At 54.0% G+C, this 14,122-nt stretch overlaps 1 protein-coding gene across 1 annotated transcript in view; it reads left to right on the top strand.

Moving 5' to 3' along the window:
• The window catches only part of LOC133340976 (C-Jun-amino-terminal kinase-interacting protein 3-like), a 57,415-nt gene extending 43,999 nt beyond the window's left edge, over positions 1-13,416 (top strand). Inside the window, 12 exon segments of the mRNA XM_061549534.1 lie at positions 869-911; positions 913-1,149; positions 1,781-1,909; positions 2,608-2,688; positions 3,296-3,363; positions 3,940-4,088; positions 4,580-4,751; positions 4,946-5,059; positions 6,241-6,279; positions 8,746-8,907; positions 9,731-9,901; positions 11,097-13,416. Of these exon segments, the coding sequence (XP_061405518.1) occupies positions 869-911; positions 913-1,149; positions 1,781-1,909; positions 2,608-2,688; positions 3,296-3,363; positions 3,940-4,088; positions 4,580-4,751; positions 4,946-5,059; positions 6,241-6,279; positions 8,746-8,907; positions 9,731-9,901; positions 11,097-11,209 (1,478 nt within the window). The 3' untranslated portion in view covers positions 11,210-13,416.
• The last annotated feature ends 706 nt before the right edge of the window (positions 13,417-14,122 follow it).

Below are 14,122 nucleotides of genomic sequence, written 5' to 3'. Positions count from 1 at the left end.
TTCCACGTGGAACATTTCGATAAATGAAATGGAATACAATGTATTTCTAAATGGACGTATATTTTAGCCTTTTATCCTAAACGAACATAACGAAACTAAACGCACTCCAATTAACGTAATGAGAAGGCCTCTGCGCAATCAGTCTTTACGCCGTTTAACAGAATGTCCTCGGAGGCTTCCATCGATCACATTGATCCTGTTTGCACGCGGTCCTGTGACCATGGCAACCGGCACGGCAACATTTATCACAATTCACCCCGAAAATAATTGACCTTTTTTCCATTTTAAATGTGCCCACGGCTTCGATAAAATGTTTATTTAAAAAAATACACTCACGGCACGTACAAATACACCTTCTTGCCGCTCAGTGAAAGATATGAAATTATGTTTAATCGAGACTCGGAAATGCAGATGCACATTGCAGTGAATTTATGTGCTTGTACAGCCTGGCAGCAAATGCAGCCGTCCGCCCCTGCTCGGTAAAATTCTTGGTTTGCCACCAAGCCGGGCAGAGAGGACTTCTATGGAATGCTGCCTCACCTCTACCTGGAAAAGAGAGCGGCACTTTCCCTTCATCGCTCTTTCTGTATTCACTCGGCCAGTCAGAGGCCCGGTCCACGTCACCAGTTTTCCGTTTCCAGTTTGCCTTGATTTTTCTTCGCTCCTCTCGTTATCTCCGTCACGGCGGAGATTGCCGACCCTCGTAGTCCGCCCTCGGATCCTGCCCACGGCACGCGGCGTGCTCCAACCGTTTGGGCGCCGCACGCCGAGCGACTCGCCGTCCGCCTCGCGAGCGGCGCGCCCGCGTGGCTGCCCGACCGCGGCGTGCCCCGTGCGTAACGCGCCCGCCCGTGCCCCCTCGCCGCAGGTCGCTCCGCCGCGTCGGCTCCGGCCTCCGGCGCCGCCACCGCCTGCCGGAGGGACCTCGTCGTCGTCGCAAGACGAGGAGGACGGAGGCGCTTTCTGCCCGGACGCCCCGAACACGGAGGAGGCCACGGAGGCCACGGAGATCGCCGCCGGGGCGACGGACGTGGACTCGGCCGCCAACGTGCCGGGCTCGGAGCGGCTGGGGCCGCACACGGAGCACGTGTTCACCGACCCGCTGGGCGTGCAGAGCCCCACGGAGACGGCCCGCGAGCACCCCACCGGGTGAGGGGCCGCCACGGCCTGGGACGAGTTTCTAGTCGCAGCTCGGCTCACGCTTTGCCTCTGGCTCACGTGAGCCCGGCTCAAAGCCGTATGCTCGTCTTGAGCCGGCTCTCGGCGTGGTCCCGGCCACGCTTAGGATTGAGCCGATCCACTCGCTCGTGCAGCTCTCTGGAAGCGACTGAGTCGGCCTGCGTTAAGAGGCCGAGCCAGGATCTATATATATGGTGAATGTTGATCTACGGCGTTACTACGTTCGTGTCGAGGTTGGTGTGAGTGAGCGGTGAGCGTCTGAAACGCTACGGACGAGCCAACGAATCGGGCAGTGGCGTCGCTACGCGGTCCTTGGTTGCATAAAAAAAAATTCAGTAACCAACTTTTGAACCCTATCTATGTGAATTTTACAGGCCATGTTTGTGAGGGGCTGGATCAGCAGGGGACAAATAGTCACAATATTTAATAATTTTTACTTTGTACCTCCTGATCTTCTTTGCCTTCTGGCCAAAATGTCTCAAATGGTTTGTTTATTTCTTCATCTTCCCAACTCCATTCCAATCCCCTACCCCCCCCCCCCCCCCCCCCCCCACTTAACACTCATGCACTCTCACTCCGATCCCCGGCCTCATGCGATCAGCAGTGGGGTGGACGACCCCCTGACAAGAGAGGGGTCCCCCTCACCCTCCTCAGAGCAGGACCCGTCGGCCTGCGACGGCGAGCTGAGCAGCATGCTGCCCACCATGTGGCTGGGCGCGCAGAACGGATGGTACGTCACCCCCAACAACCTCAACAACCTGGACAACCTGAACCCGCTCTTCCACTTTGCGATTCCGAGCCGCACTGGTGGGGAGGCCTCGCTGGGGCCAATGTGGCGCTGGTCAGGAAGCACGGCGTTGTTTTTCCACCGCACGAGCAGAGCCGTGCCACTGGCGCCGTGCTTAAGTTCCGCTGGCTGACCTTGCGCGCGCTGCAGACGCATCACCGCCCCCCAGCACAGCTGGCACCCGAGCCAGATTCAGACGTGTCGTGAGGCCGGTGTAGCACGGCTTGGTTACCGGCTCGACCCGGCAAATAGCCAGTGGAAAACCACCGTGCCGTGCTGGCTTGGCCCAGATGGTGCCAGTGGATATGGGGGGTCCCTGTGGCCACCAGCACCGCACCGCCGGCCTCGCTTTGCTTCTCCACTGTGAGCTGACCTTACCGGAGATGTTTATCACGATATTCATGACAAACATATGACCAGAGCGTCGAGACCACTGGCTCTCGGCCTGTGGTCAGCACACCATTGGTGCTGCCCAGCAAAGCCGTGGCAAGTGGTCTGTGCAAATATTGGCAATACGAACCTTGTAAGGTACTTGTATCCATGCTGCCAATAGGATGGGTTGAGTTTGTTTGACACTTTAACGTATGGTGAGCGCTTTTTTATATGTATGTTCATGTGTGCATATGTGTGTGTGTGCGCAGCCTTTATGTGCACTTGGCAGCCCGGCACTGGAAAAAGTGTTTACATACCATCAAGCTGAAGGACGCGGTGCTGAGCATCGTGTAAGTGCCCTGCACGTCTGCCAAACGTTAGTTCGGTCTGACGCGTCGGGTTTCGCAGGCGGCATCGCGATTCGTGGTAGGTTTTCTTGGGTTGTGCCCCATAATGATCTCGCCAAAAATGTATGTCGTCATTCCCTCCACCACTCGACGTAGCCGAAATAGAATAGGTGTTGATCGTCGCGCGCACGAGCGTTTAAAGCGCCGGTTGTCGTTGTTTTCGGCTCGCTCGCCCATAAGCCGAAGAACAATTATCACTCCGCCAAATTGACCAAATAGAGAGACGCGACGTTCACTTGAAGCCGCACCGAGCAAGTTGTGAAATTCGCCGTGACGTGGTGACCAGTGTGTGTGTGCGTTGCGCTGTTTACACGGACATATTGTACTATTGAATGCCCTCTCCTTCTTCGAGTGCTCGTATTGTTAATAACGTGATTTGTGTTGTCGCTGTCTTGCACGCCTGCGTTTTGCACAACACAGGCGCAGTTTGCTATGTATGGTGCGAAAGAAGTTCTACAGACATAGCGTGCATTCTCCTGCCGTGTGTGTGTCTGTGTGACTCTGTAACCATGCGTTCTCCTACGGCCGTGTCTGTGTGCGTACGTTGCAGGCACGTCAAGGGCAGGGTGCTCGTCGCCTTGGCTGATGGCACACTCGCCATTTTCCACCGTGCCACAGGTCTTTCCCGACACTCTCCCCGCATGTCTCACACCGGGCACGGCAGTTGAAACGAGAGAGCGAGTTTCTTCACACGAGAGAGCGTTGGCGACTGAGCTCAAAGTCTTGATTCTCTCTCAATAACGAAGCTTTAGATTGACGGAAGAAGGCATCGAACGCACAGCCTAGATACTATCTGCAATATAAGAGCTATTCGTTTCTTGAATCTTATCTTCCTTTAATACGACTGAAATCCCCTCCCTTGCAGTAGGACGAATGGATAAAGTGTGGGTAGCACCACCTCTTACAGGATGTCTGGGCAGCGTGAAAGAGTAGGCCAATGACCCTATGAAGGGGGCTGTATGTAGAGCTCCCTCGAGCCGAGGCGGCGGTTGCTGATAGACATCTGAAATTGCATTAAAACTGCAGTCAAGGGGGAAGCCAATAATCCCGATCATCATCGCATGTCAATGTTTTAAATCATCACGGCAAACCCGGCACACACCTTCACTGACGCACGCCTCTGTGTGTACGTCGCGCTCATGCCTGCGCGTGTTGCTCCCCTGAACCCCCACCCCCCCCCCCCCCCCGTGCCAGAGGGCTGCTGGGACCTCTCCAACTATCACCTGCTGGACCTGGGCCGGCCCCACCACTCGATCCGCTGCATGACGGTGGTGCACGACCGCGTGTGGTGCGGCTACCGCAACAAAGTGCACGTGGTGCACCCCAAGAACATGCGCATTGAGGTGCGGGCGACTCGCCCCACCCCCCCCACCTGCCCATCCTCCGCCACCCCTGCTCCCCGCTTGCCCCCGACCCTCCATCCCCACGCACTTGCGTTGTGTATGGGACGGGCGGAACAACAGTGGAGCGAGCGGCTCGCAATCGGAAGTTCGCGAGGAGTTCAAGTCCTGGTTGTGGGGGGGAGGGGTTTGACTCAGGCCATCATTCCTCCCTCTAGGGTCGATAAAACGAGCACCTCTTTGTGGGGAAATCAGCAGTGGTTGTGGGACCCACACGGCACGAACGAGACGAAGCAAAACGAGACGTTGGAAACAATGCTCAATTAATTCCAGAATCATATTGAGAAGGCAGACGGTGACATTCCATCAAGTCGTGGCACTTGGCTACACGCCTGTTCCTCGTGCCAATTAGTTTAATGCGCAAGCATTGCAACAAAATCAGAACGCGGCTTTACCTAAATCCGGGCGGTCGGGGCGCGTGTCTCGTGGCACAGAAATCGTTTGATGCGCACCCACGCAAGGAGAGCCAGGTGCGGCAGCTGGCGTGGATCGGCGACGGCGTGTGGGTCTCCATCCGGCTGGACTCGACGCTGCGGCTCTACCACGCGCACACGCACCAGCACCTGCAGGACGTCGACATCGAACCCTACGTCAGCAAGATGCTGGGTAACCCGGCCGCGGCCCATCGCACGCACGCGCGCGCCCACACGCACCAGTCAATTAGCGCTTTTGGCTACGTACGGTGCGGAAGACGTTCAACGTAAACGTGCATTCGAGCGACGAACGCGGTCGCCGCCACCGCATCGGATCGCGCCGGGAGTAGATCGATGTCCGGTGTGCGTAACGGTGCGGTCTGGCAGGCACAGGGAAGCTGGGCTTCTCCTTCGTGCGCATCACGGCGCTGCTGGTGGCCTGCAACCGCCTGTGGGTGGGCACGGGCAACGGCGTCATCATCTCCATCCCGCTCACCGAGAGTAAGTTGTGCTCCGGCCGTACAGCGCACGCCGCCGCCGCTGCAATAGCATTGCGAAACTAACAGACGGCCCAAGCAAAGCAAATTGCCCGGACCTTGTGCCTTGGGGAGCTGTGCCCAGGCCGAGCGTCCGCGGCCTGTCCCAAACCGGTTTGAAGCCTTCGCTAATGGAAAAATGTTTAATCTCGTCGCTGAATTCCGTTGTGAGAATTCGGCGAGCTGAAAGCAATGGTAGTTGGTGCGTCATTCAGCACTGGCGCACCTGCCTTGGTTTGGCCGTGTCGGGTGGCGAAAAGTATCGCGACATAAATCTATCCCAATAATTTGAAGTATAAACATTCGGCAAGTAGATAAAAGCGACGGTCAATCGCCTCATTCTGTCGGCACAGGGATGTAGACTAAAGCGCGGTCAGAGTGCTTGACCGTGATTTTAAAGTCGCGTCGACAACGAAGCTTGGGAGTCTTCTCGACGTGACACACGCAGCCCGTGGGGGGGGGGGGGGGGGGGGGCGTGTTTACCAGATGAGAGCCACGTGTCTCTTTTTTGGTTTGCGCTTTTCTTGAGGCAAAGCCCTTCTAAATCCATGCCCACGTGGGCCGGAGAGCCGTCGCCCGGTGAGCCATCGACCCGGTGGCACGACTTGCTGGGTGTCGATAGCCTGGCTGTCCGGTTGGTCCCCTTTGATCTCCGACGGACGGGTGATCTCTGTAAGCTGATATGTCACACGCTTGACCGACCCTTTTACTATCTGGTCATCTGGCACGAAGCAGCCATATGGGTGAGCGTGATCGGCTGACTATTCGCGTGGCCAGGTGAGCTGCTTACTGGCTGGTGTTGGATGTTACTTTGGCCATCTTCAACTTTTTCCTTTTCTCCAAAACCCAGAAAGAGACCCGGCAGTCAGGTGTGCTAAGTGTCTCGGTCTGAGAAGTCGTCACTTGGTCAGGGTGGCTGCGACAAATGCACGACGGCTTCGTAGTCTCGCAGGCCGAGAGCGTCAAAGGATTTACGAAGCGTGCTGAGATTGGTGGGAGTGGTGTCAAGGCTTTGAATTAAAACGTTGCTTATCTTCCCTTCAGTTTAGCCTCTCGCAGCGTATCTATAAATGGATGTGTGTGCGTGTGTGTATACGTGCAAAACAACAAAACTGCGGCGGCTAATTTTGTCCTTTCCCTGCTTAGCTGTAGTGCTCATGGAGGGACGTGTGTTGGGTTTGCGGGGTAAGTGTGACCAGCCCCGTTGCTCTGTGCGCGCACGGACCCAGGCCTGCCGTGACGGAGCGTGCATGTGGCACCCTCCCACCGCCGCCCCACCCCCCACCGCCGCACGTGCTCGTGCTTGGCTTCCGTGTCTCAATATTTTTTGCTCTTTTTGTCTTCGTCGTCGTTGGAGGTTTTGCCATCTGTCTTGCCGAGCTCGTGTCTGCGCAATCCTAAGTTCGGCGTGCCCAGCCCGTCGCCCGCCGTGTTGCGTTGGACGCCAGTTTTATACCCTCGAAGTGTCCACAAAGGGTTGGAGCTTTCCCGCTGATATGAGCGTTGAGCCATTGGTTGCTCATCTCCCGTTTTTAACAGCCCGGAACCAGTGGGGGGGAATTCCACATTGCTGTTGTGGGGGACGAGCCGATCCACAGGGTGACCGGTAGTTGATTTCCCCAAAAAGCGGTACTAATTTTATTGAGCCCAGAGAGATGATGGGCAGAGTTAACCCCCAACTAGGATATGAGCTCTCCCGCTGAGCCACCCGGCGGTCGGTTACATGTGTGGTAACAAAAATATCTATAATATAAAAAATGTCAACCAAAAATATACAAATTGTTAAACCTGCTTTAAGTTACTTAGAGAGAATTCACAATATTCACGTTTCATTTACATTATTCAGCCTTTAAAGCTTCGCTCGGCTGGAAAATTGACAATAGTGAAGAATGCCGTGCTCTTGTTTGTGGATTCGTGGGTGGCCAGCTGGCTGAGATAATCGTTTAGCTGCACTTGACCCTAGACTCAAACCTCGAGTTTGGCGTTGCTGGCTCGGAGCTCTGATATTCACCGCAGCAGGATCCTGCGCCCCGGCAATGGGAAGGGGTCCTTCCACCCGAGGGGGGGGGGGGGGGTTTGACATGAATTGGCAAGCTCACAGGGAGTGCGTCATATCAAATAATCACAATCACAACAACATCAGCTTTCTCGTAACGGTACGGACATAATCGCTAAATAAGGCCTTGCTTCCTCGTTCACCGCACCTATTTCTGAGTATTCCTCTCTGGCATGGCACTTGGAATTTATACATTCATGGAAACGCTGTAAAAGTCCGAAATAAAATTCTGATTTGTTTTATTTATTTGGTTATTCATTCTGGATATTGGCAGCACACGGCAGTGTGTTGTCTAAAACTTTCGGTGCCTTTTTCAAGAAATTTATAATAAAAACATTTCTTCCTGGTTTTTCATGTTTGGAATCGGTGAGCGATAATGTAAAATATTTTGGGTTTACCCACGATTTTATACGTGTATATACACACACACTCTTAAAACAATTGAGTAAAATAAGCAGTGATGTTACATTCTGAGCAAGGCACGGGTTCTACAACTCCCTGCTTGAACAACGAGACGTTGCCCGTGCGGCCGGCTGCGTTCTTTGGGCCGTGTCGCGCGTCAAACGGAACCTCTTACGCTTGCGCAAACGCTTACTGCTGCCAATGCTCGGTCCCTCCGTCGTCACATTCGTCAACGTCCACGTCTTTCATCGGCCACGGTCTTCTTTAGCAGCTCTCCAAATCCCAGAGCAAGCTTCCCAACGACTAAACGCCTGCCTTGAAGGAAGGAGTCATTATCATCCTGATTGCTCCCATTTGCTCACGTGTTTTCATCGCTGACATCTCTCAACACCGTTTAATGATAATAATAATCCCACTGTTAATAATCGGCAAAGCGATTTTAATTAAAGGGACTGCATTGAAAGTGTTCTCTCCCGAGCTATGTACCCACGAGTGCAGCAATTGGTCTGTCCCCTGTAAGCCGCCTTGCGTCGGCGCAGGAGCCCCCCACACGAGGCCCCTCCATCGGTGCCCCACTCTTGGCCCCCTCGAGCGTCCGGGGCTCTCCCTGCTTCCATGCCGAGGGCAGCGGCTGCGTCACCGAATCTGTCGTGCGACGACATTCAAGATCGGCGCTATTTTGTATGGAAAGTCGCGGCCAAACGAGTCGTCTTCCTGGCTCCCCCGGTGTAACCGGTTCAGCTCCTCGGCTCAACCGCTTGCGAGTCGGTACGCTCAACCACTCCACCTGGTGTCCTGACACCGCCGGCGCCCGACGGGGCTCGGCCCGTCCGCCAGGTGTGCGCGATGGGCGGGAGAGTCGCCACGTGCCGGGGCAGCAGGACAGGAGGGAGTCGGCTGCCCCTGCCGCAGTCTCACGCACGTGCCCCACACATGCACGCGTGGCCACGTGTCCCACACACGCATGGCCATGGCCACGTGCCCCACGCACGCATGGCTTGTGCCGGAGTAACGCACGCACGCGCGCCTCCGTCGCTTGCGCGCTTTTTTGCACATTGTGCCGCACAACCGCACGTACGCGCGTGCGTTGTGCCGGCGTAACCGCGTGTGCATGCGCGTATAACCGCGCGAATACGCTCGCGCGTGTTTGTCTTTCATATCATACACGTGCGTGTGTGTGCGCGTGACACCAGGGAGGGCGTCTCCTGCGACCGGCGCCCACACGGACGAGGAAACGAGCGGAGAAGATCAGGCGCCGGTCCCCGCCTCCTTCATCCCCTACTGCTCCATGCTGCAGGCCCAGCTGTGCTTCCACGGTCACCGCGACGCCGTCAAGTTCTTCGTGGCCGTGCCGGGTGAGCCGGGCGGCAAGGTGGTGGTGGTGGTGGTGGCGGCGCACTGGTGACACTCGCAACAAGAAGTTCCAGGGTTCGATCCCCGATACAGGCGCCTTTGTGCGTGTGGAGTTTATATGTTAGTCTTTGGGTCTTTCGGTAAAGTCACGTAGATAGTTTTTTTTGTTATTTTCTTTGAACCTATCTACGTGACGAGTTTCTATGTTCCTCCCCCTGTTCTGCACTGGTGTCCTCTGGGTTCTCCGGTTTCCTCCCATAGCGAAAAAACAACCATGTGTGTAACCGGCCGACTTTTCACTTGACATCACACACAGCGGCAGCATGGCCCCTAACTGTGACGACTTGGCAGGACTCTCCTGAATGTGAGTCCTGAGACTCGTTGAGACGACGCTGCTGCCGTTTCCACTGCTTGAACTGTTGGGATTTGCGCCAGACCCCCAGTGTCCGTGTGGGGGGGGGGGATCTCGCCAAGAACCAGCTCTCGTTGACTCTTGACGAGACACTGAATGCTGATACCAGTTTAGAGTTTGCTTGCAATCAACAAATGCTGCCGAATAATTTCACTCCCAGTCATATATTTGTCCAATGTTGTTTAATTATTCATTAACATTTACACCACGAGTCATCATCGTCAACAATCATCAGCCACGATCAATCAACTGCTGGATGAAGTCCTCCCCGAGCCGCTGTCGACTCTCCCTGCCTTGCGACGCAGCTTGACGCCGTGAAGGTCCGCAGGCAATGAGGCTGCGGCCACCGCCGCGCTCCTCGCCACGGCCGTGCCGTTGGCGCTGACTCTGCGCTCTCTCCCCGCCCGCGGCAGGCTCGGCGCGAGCGTGCCTGCTGAGCAGGAGCTGCTCGGAGAACTTTGGGGAGAAGACTGCGCTGTCCCCCACGAGCGAGACGCACCACCCCATGGTGCAGCAGCCGCAGCAGCACCTCAAGTCCATGCTGGTGATGAGCGGCGGAGAGGGCTACATCGACTTCCGCATCGGTCGGTCCTTCCCCCCTCTCCCCCCCGCACCTCCCCCATGAGACTGCATGCACGGTCCGGCCGGGTAAAACCGGCCACGGAGGTCAACCTGTCACGTGGGTCATCCGGTCTAAACCGGTCACGCGGGTCAACCGGTCAAAACCAGTCGTGTGGGTCATCCGGTCAAAACCGGTCACGCGGGTCAGCCCGCCTCCTCACTGCGGCCACGTGACTTGGAATTTATCGACTTGTTGAATAAAAATGGATTCTCACGTTGACGATGCATGCAGCTGACCGTGCTTGTAAAGCATCTATTGGTTCTGAGCCATTTTTGGTTTCGGTGTTTGTACAGCTCAACTCTCCAGCAGTGCTGGCCATACGAGCACTGCGATGAGTTGAACGATGAAGGGGACCGCGTCTCTTAATTCGTGGAACCAGAGAAAGGAAATGGGGCCGGGCAACAATTAGGATAAAGATGGAAGGACGAAGAGAGTGGGAGAAATCAGGGAGAGTGTAATTAGGACTTAACTTGTGAAGGGCGCAGGCGAGAAGGATTAGAGGTGGAGGGGGGGGATCAGCAGCGTGGACCACCAGGAGGAGAGAATTCTGAACATTCGGGGCAGCAGAGGAGAGGGAGCAACCGTCTGAACGGGGGAGTGGCGAGGAGGGAGGTCGACTGGTGTAAGACCATTTAGGATTTTAAAAATGGTGGGCGTGCGATCGTAATTGGCGTTTTGTGATTTCCTTGATGGGGTGCAAGTCAGAACTCTGGAGTTTTGAATCGTCGAGTTTTGCAGTGAGGGATGTCAGGCCATAGGGAAGAGACTTTCAGTCGTCAATATTAGATGTGGCAAAAGCAACACACGGGGTTTCAGCAGCAGAAAGGGTAGGACAATTGTAGATACGGAAGACGTTACCCAGGCGAAGGTAAGAGATGAGAGATACGAGGAGAGAAAGAAGGCTTCAGATCAAAGAATGTCACCCAAGGTTACAGACATTCTCAACAAGCGTTCTCTAAGAATATAACTTAAACTAGCAGGAGCATCATCATCAAGGGCCGACTTTGTGTCAATGAGACCCAGATTTAGAACTATTCCTGCGGAGAACATTTGAGGATATCCAGGTTATTGCATTATTGTGCACAATTGTGTCCACGTGTCTATATGTATGTATGTATGTGTGCGTGTGTGTGTGCACGCGTCTGTGTTGCGTGCAGGCGATGGGGAAGAGGAGGACACCGATGACAGCTTGGGGAAGTTGAAACCCGTCGTCACGAAAGCCGAGCGTAGCCACCTCATCGTCTGGCAAGTTATGTGCCCCGAAGAGTGATGGCAGCCACAGAGCGGGAGTGCTCCAAGAGTCGCCTATTCACCCGCACTGCCGGATCCATGGGGGGGGAGGGGGTGGGCGAGTGGTCACGTGACCCCGCGCGCTTACTCCCCCACCCGCTCGCTCGCCGACCGGTGTCGTTGGAGTGTGGAGAACTTTCTCCAGCAGTCCGGTTCCAAACGAGCTCATTGTACTCACTTTGTGCTGCACTAAAAGAGAAAACGAAATCCACCCCCCCCTCCTCCTCCCCCACATTAAAAATGGAACTCCCCGTCGGTCAGGTGTCCACACGCTGACGAACGCGAGTTTGCATGCGACAGCGACGCGTTCCATTTTACGCCCGGGGGTGTTACCGAGCCGCCGCTGTCGTGGCTGCCCCCCGGGGGGCGTGAACGCCGAAGCCGCCCCCATTTGATTCGTCGAGTTGTGCATTTTTTTTTTGTATCGGTGTTAATTTTTCGAAAATCTCACTAATCAATGAAAACCCTTCACGTGCCCATGTGATTAATCGTGTGACAGAAAGAAGATAACTTTGGACCACACGGCAGGCCCCTCGGCGGTGGCTGTAGAGTTGAGCTCACCGTGGTGTGGTCACCCCCCCCCCCCGGGGTTGCGTGCCGCGCTCACGGGGCTGTTGACAACCGCTGAGTGAATTGAAGCCGGTCGGACTTCAGCAGTCCTAAGACACTTTACATCATCGTAGCAAGGTGGCAGCGATTGCTTCGGTCGATTGCGGACTTCGACACAAACGTGCAGCGAAACATCCCCGAGCTTCGTTTTAACTTTCCTGTAAAAAAAATCCAAGTTTTGCTAAACTTGAAAGATGCCGAATCAGACAAATGTATGCTCCGTATAAAGAAACATTTGTGGAAGTCATTGCCTGGGGCAGTGTTTATGCAGCCTTAATTGTATGCGAATGAAACACGGGCACAGGAGCGCGTACTTAATCTTGAACCCTCGGTGAACATGTGCGGACTTGGGTGGTTGCGTTTATTATTTTTGTTATTTTATTTATTCAACTTGATTTTTTTGTGTTGTCCGTTTGCGATGACGGCTCTCGTCATGTTGCACAGCGCACCGAGGACGGCGCGGTGAGACCACAGGGAAAAGCATCCCTCACCCTCGTCCTTGCTCCACACAAAATGAAATAACGCATTTGGGATCCCCACCCACCTCCTCCCCCACTTGAAAATGAAATGTAATGCAGTCTTATGGAGCCAGCTGCCCTGCACAGAGTGGGTGGGTTAGAGGATAGGAAAGTATCGGAAACTTTACACAAAGTTTTCCCGAAGGTTCGCCACAATTCCACCGTGGATCGTGTGCAACGGCTTGTCATCTGATCGGTATTCCCGATGTTAACATAGTAAGTTGAAAGTTGTGAATCAAAAAAACCTTTTTTTAAATGCAAAAAACTGTAAAGTTATTGATTTTCCATGTTTGTTGAACTTCGCACCGTACGTAGCCAGCTAATCTGGAGGTTTGGTGGAAGGACAACAGTGCATCACTTTGGAATTCCAAATGCTAATACACACACAGGGTCCGATTCACACCCCCTCCCCCCCCCCCATTGCGCTCCGGTCTGCCGTTCCCGAAGTCGGCTAAAGTTGCGTGAGCATCGTTTTGTGGCCCCAAACCTGTGGCGAGAATTTGCGGTGGTCGCCAACCCCCCGGGGGGAAGTCCATCGATGATCAAGCCCCAGCCCCGGCTCCGAGTCATACACGGTGGAGCTCGCGCGAGCACTTTGCGCAAAACCTTGCCACGTGAGCAACTCGGGGCACCTTAAATCCTTCTTTTAAATCTTTTACCTCGGCTTAACAGCATGTTTGTGTAAACACTACCCGTTTTAAAATATAAAAAACCCCATGCAACTAATTCTGTACAGATCCATAACTTGCTAAACAAAGGAACCTGCTGTTACTCTCGACTTGTAATTAATGAACAAATGCGGATGAAATTGTTGTGCACATTGTGTAAACGTTAAAGGTGTGTGTGTGTGTGCCGTCTAACGCCGTTGCTGGTGTGGTGTGTACATTGAGAACAATAACTGCTGTTAATGTAGGTGCATAACAAGCATGGTTTCCCTGTATTAGTGCAACGTCATTGCAGCTGTTGTGTTTGTGTCGAAGCATATCCTCCTTGTACCATATCAATGTACCCACGTGATGTTGTCCAAGCACCTATAAAGCAGTATTTGTGCGTCACAGAACTTGCCGTGTTCCTGCTCGTCTTTCGGTTCTATCTGGTCAATCGACACCTCACGCGTGGTGTTAAAGCGTACCACGAATGCTCGAGTGACGCCATGCAATCCACATGAACCCAGACACGTCATGTCCATTGGTGGATGAGCTCTATTTGAAGTTCAGCCTTCACTGTTGGTGCATGCAGCTCACCCCGAAAAGGACATCAGCTTTGACTGGTCACTTGCTGTTAAAAAAAAAGACATTCCAGGTTGACTTTTCACTCGGTTAAGCAAAGCTCGCATATCGAGTGTGGCCACCTAGTGGTGGAGGAAGTAATAACTAGTGGTGGATGTAATAACTAGTGGTGAATGTAGTAACGACTCCTAGCGGCGGAGAATGTAATAACGACTCGAGCAAAAACAATGCTTTGAGGTTGGAATTCAAGATGGCGCCCCTTGGAAGTGCTTCTCACCCATGGCCAGGATTGGAATTGTGAATGCAATTTGTAGTTTTTACATTTGACTGCAAGAATAAAACGATGGTTATTTTAGTAATGCATGTGGATGAAATTACTCTCGGCATATTTTCCTCAAATCAGGACAGTCCTCACCAAATTTCATTTGGTCCCATTTCCAATGAGCAATGACCTTGTTTTTGAATGGGCTTGGATGAACACGACCGTATGGTTGTACAGGTTCACCAGTCGGTAGCACCTCCCCTCAACAATATCCC

The sequence above is a fragment of the Lethenteron reissneri genome, chromosome 10 (genome assembly GCF_015708825.2).
Source record: "Lethenteron reissneri isolate LAM-NWPU_2019-01 chromosome 10, ASM1570882v1, whole genome shotgun sequence".
Taxonomy (NCBI): Eukaryota; Metazoa; Chordata; class Hyperoartia; order Petromyzontiformes; family Petromyzontidae; genus Lethenteron; species Lethenteron reissneri.
This window is presented reverse-complemented; position numbering and strand designations above follow the sequence as displayed.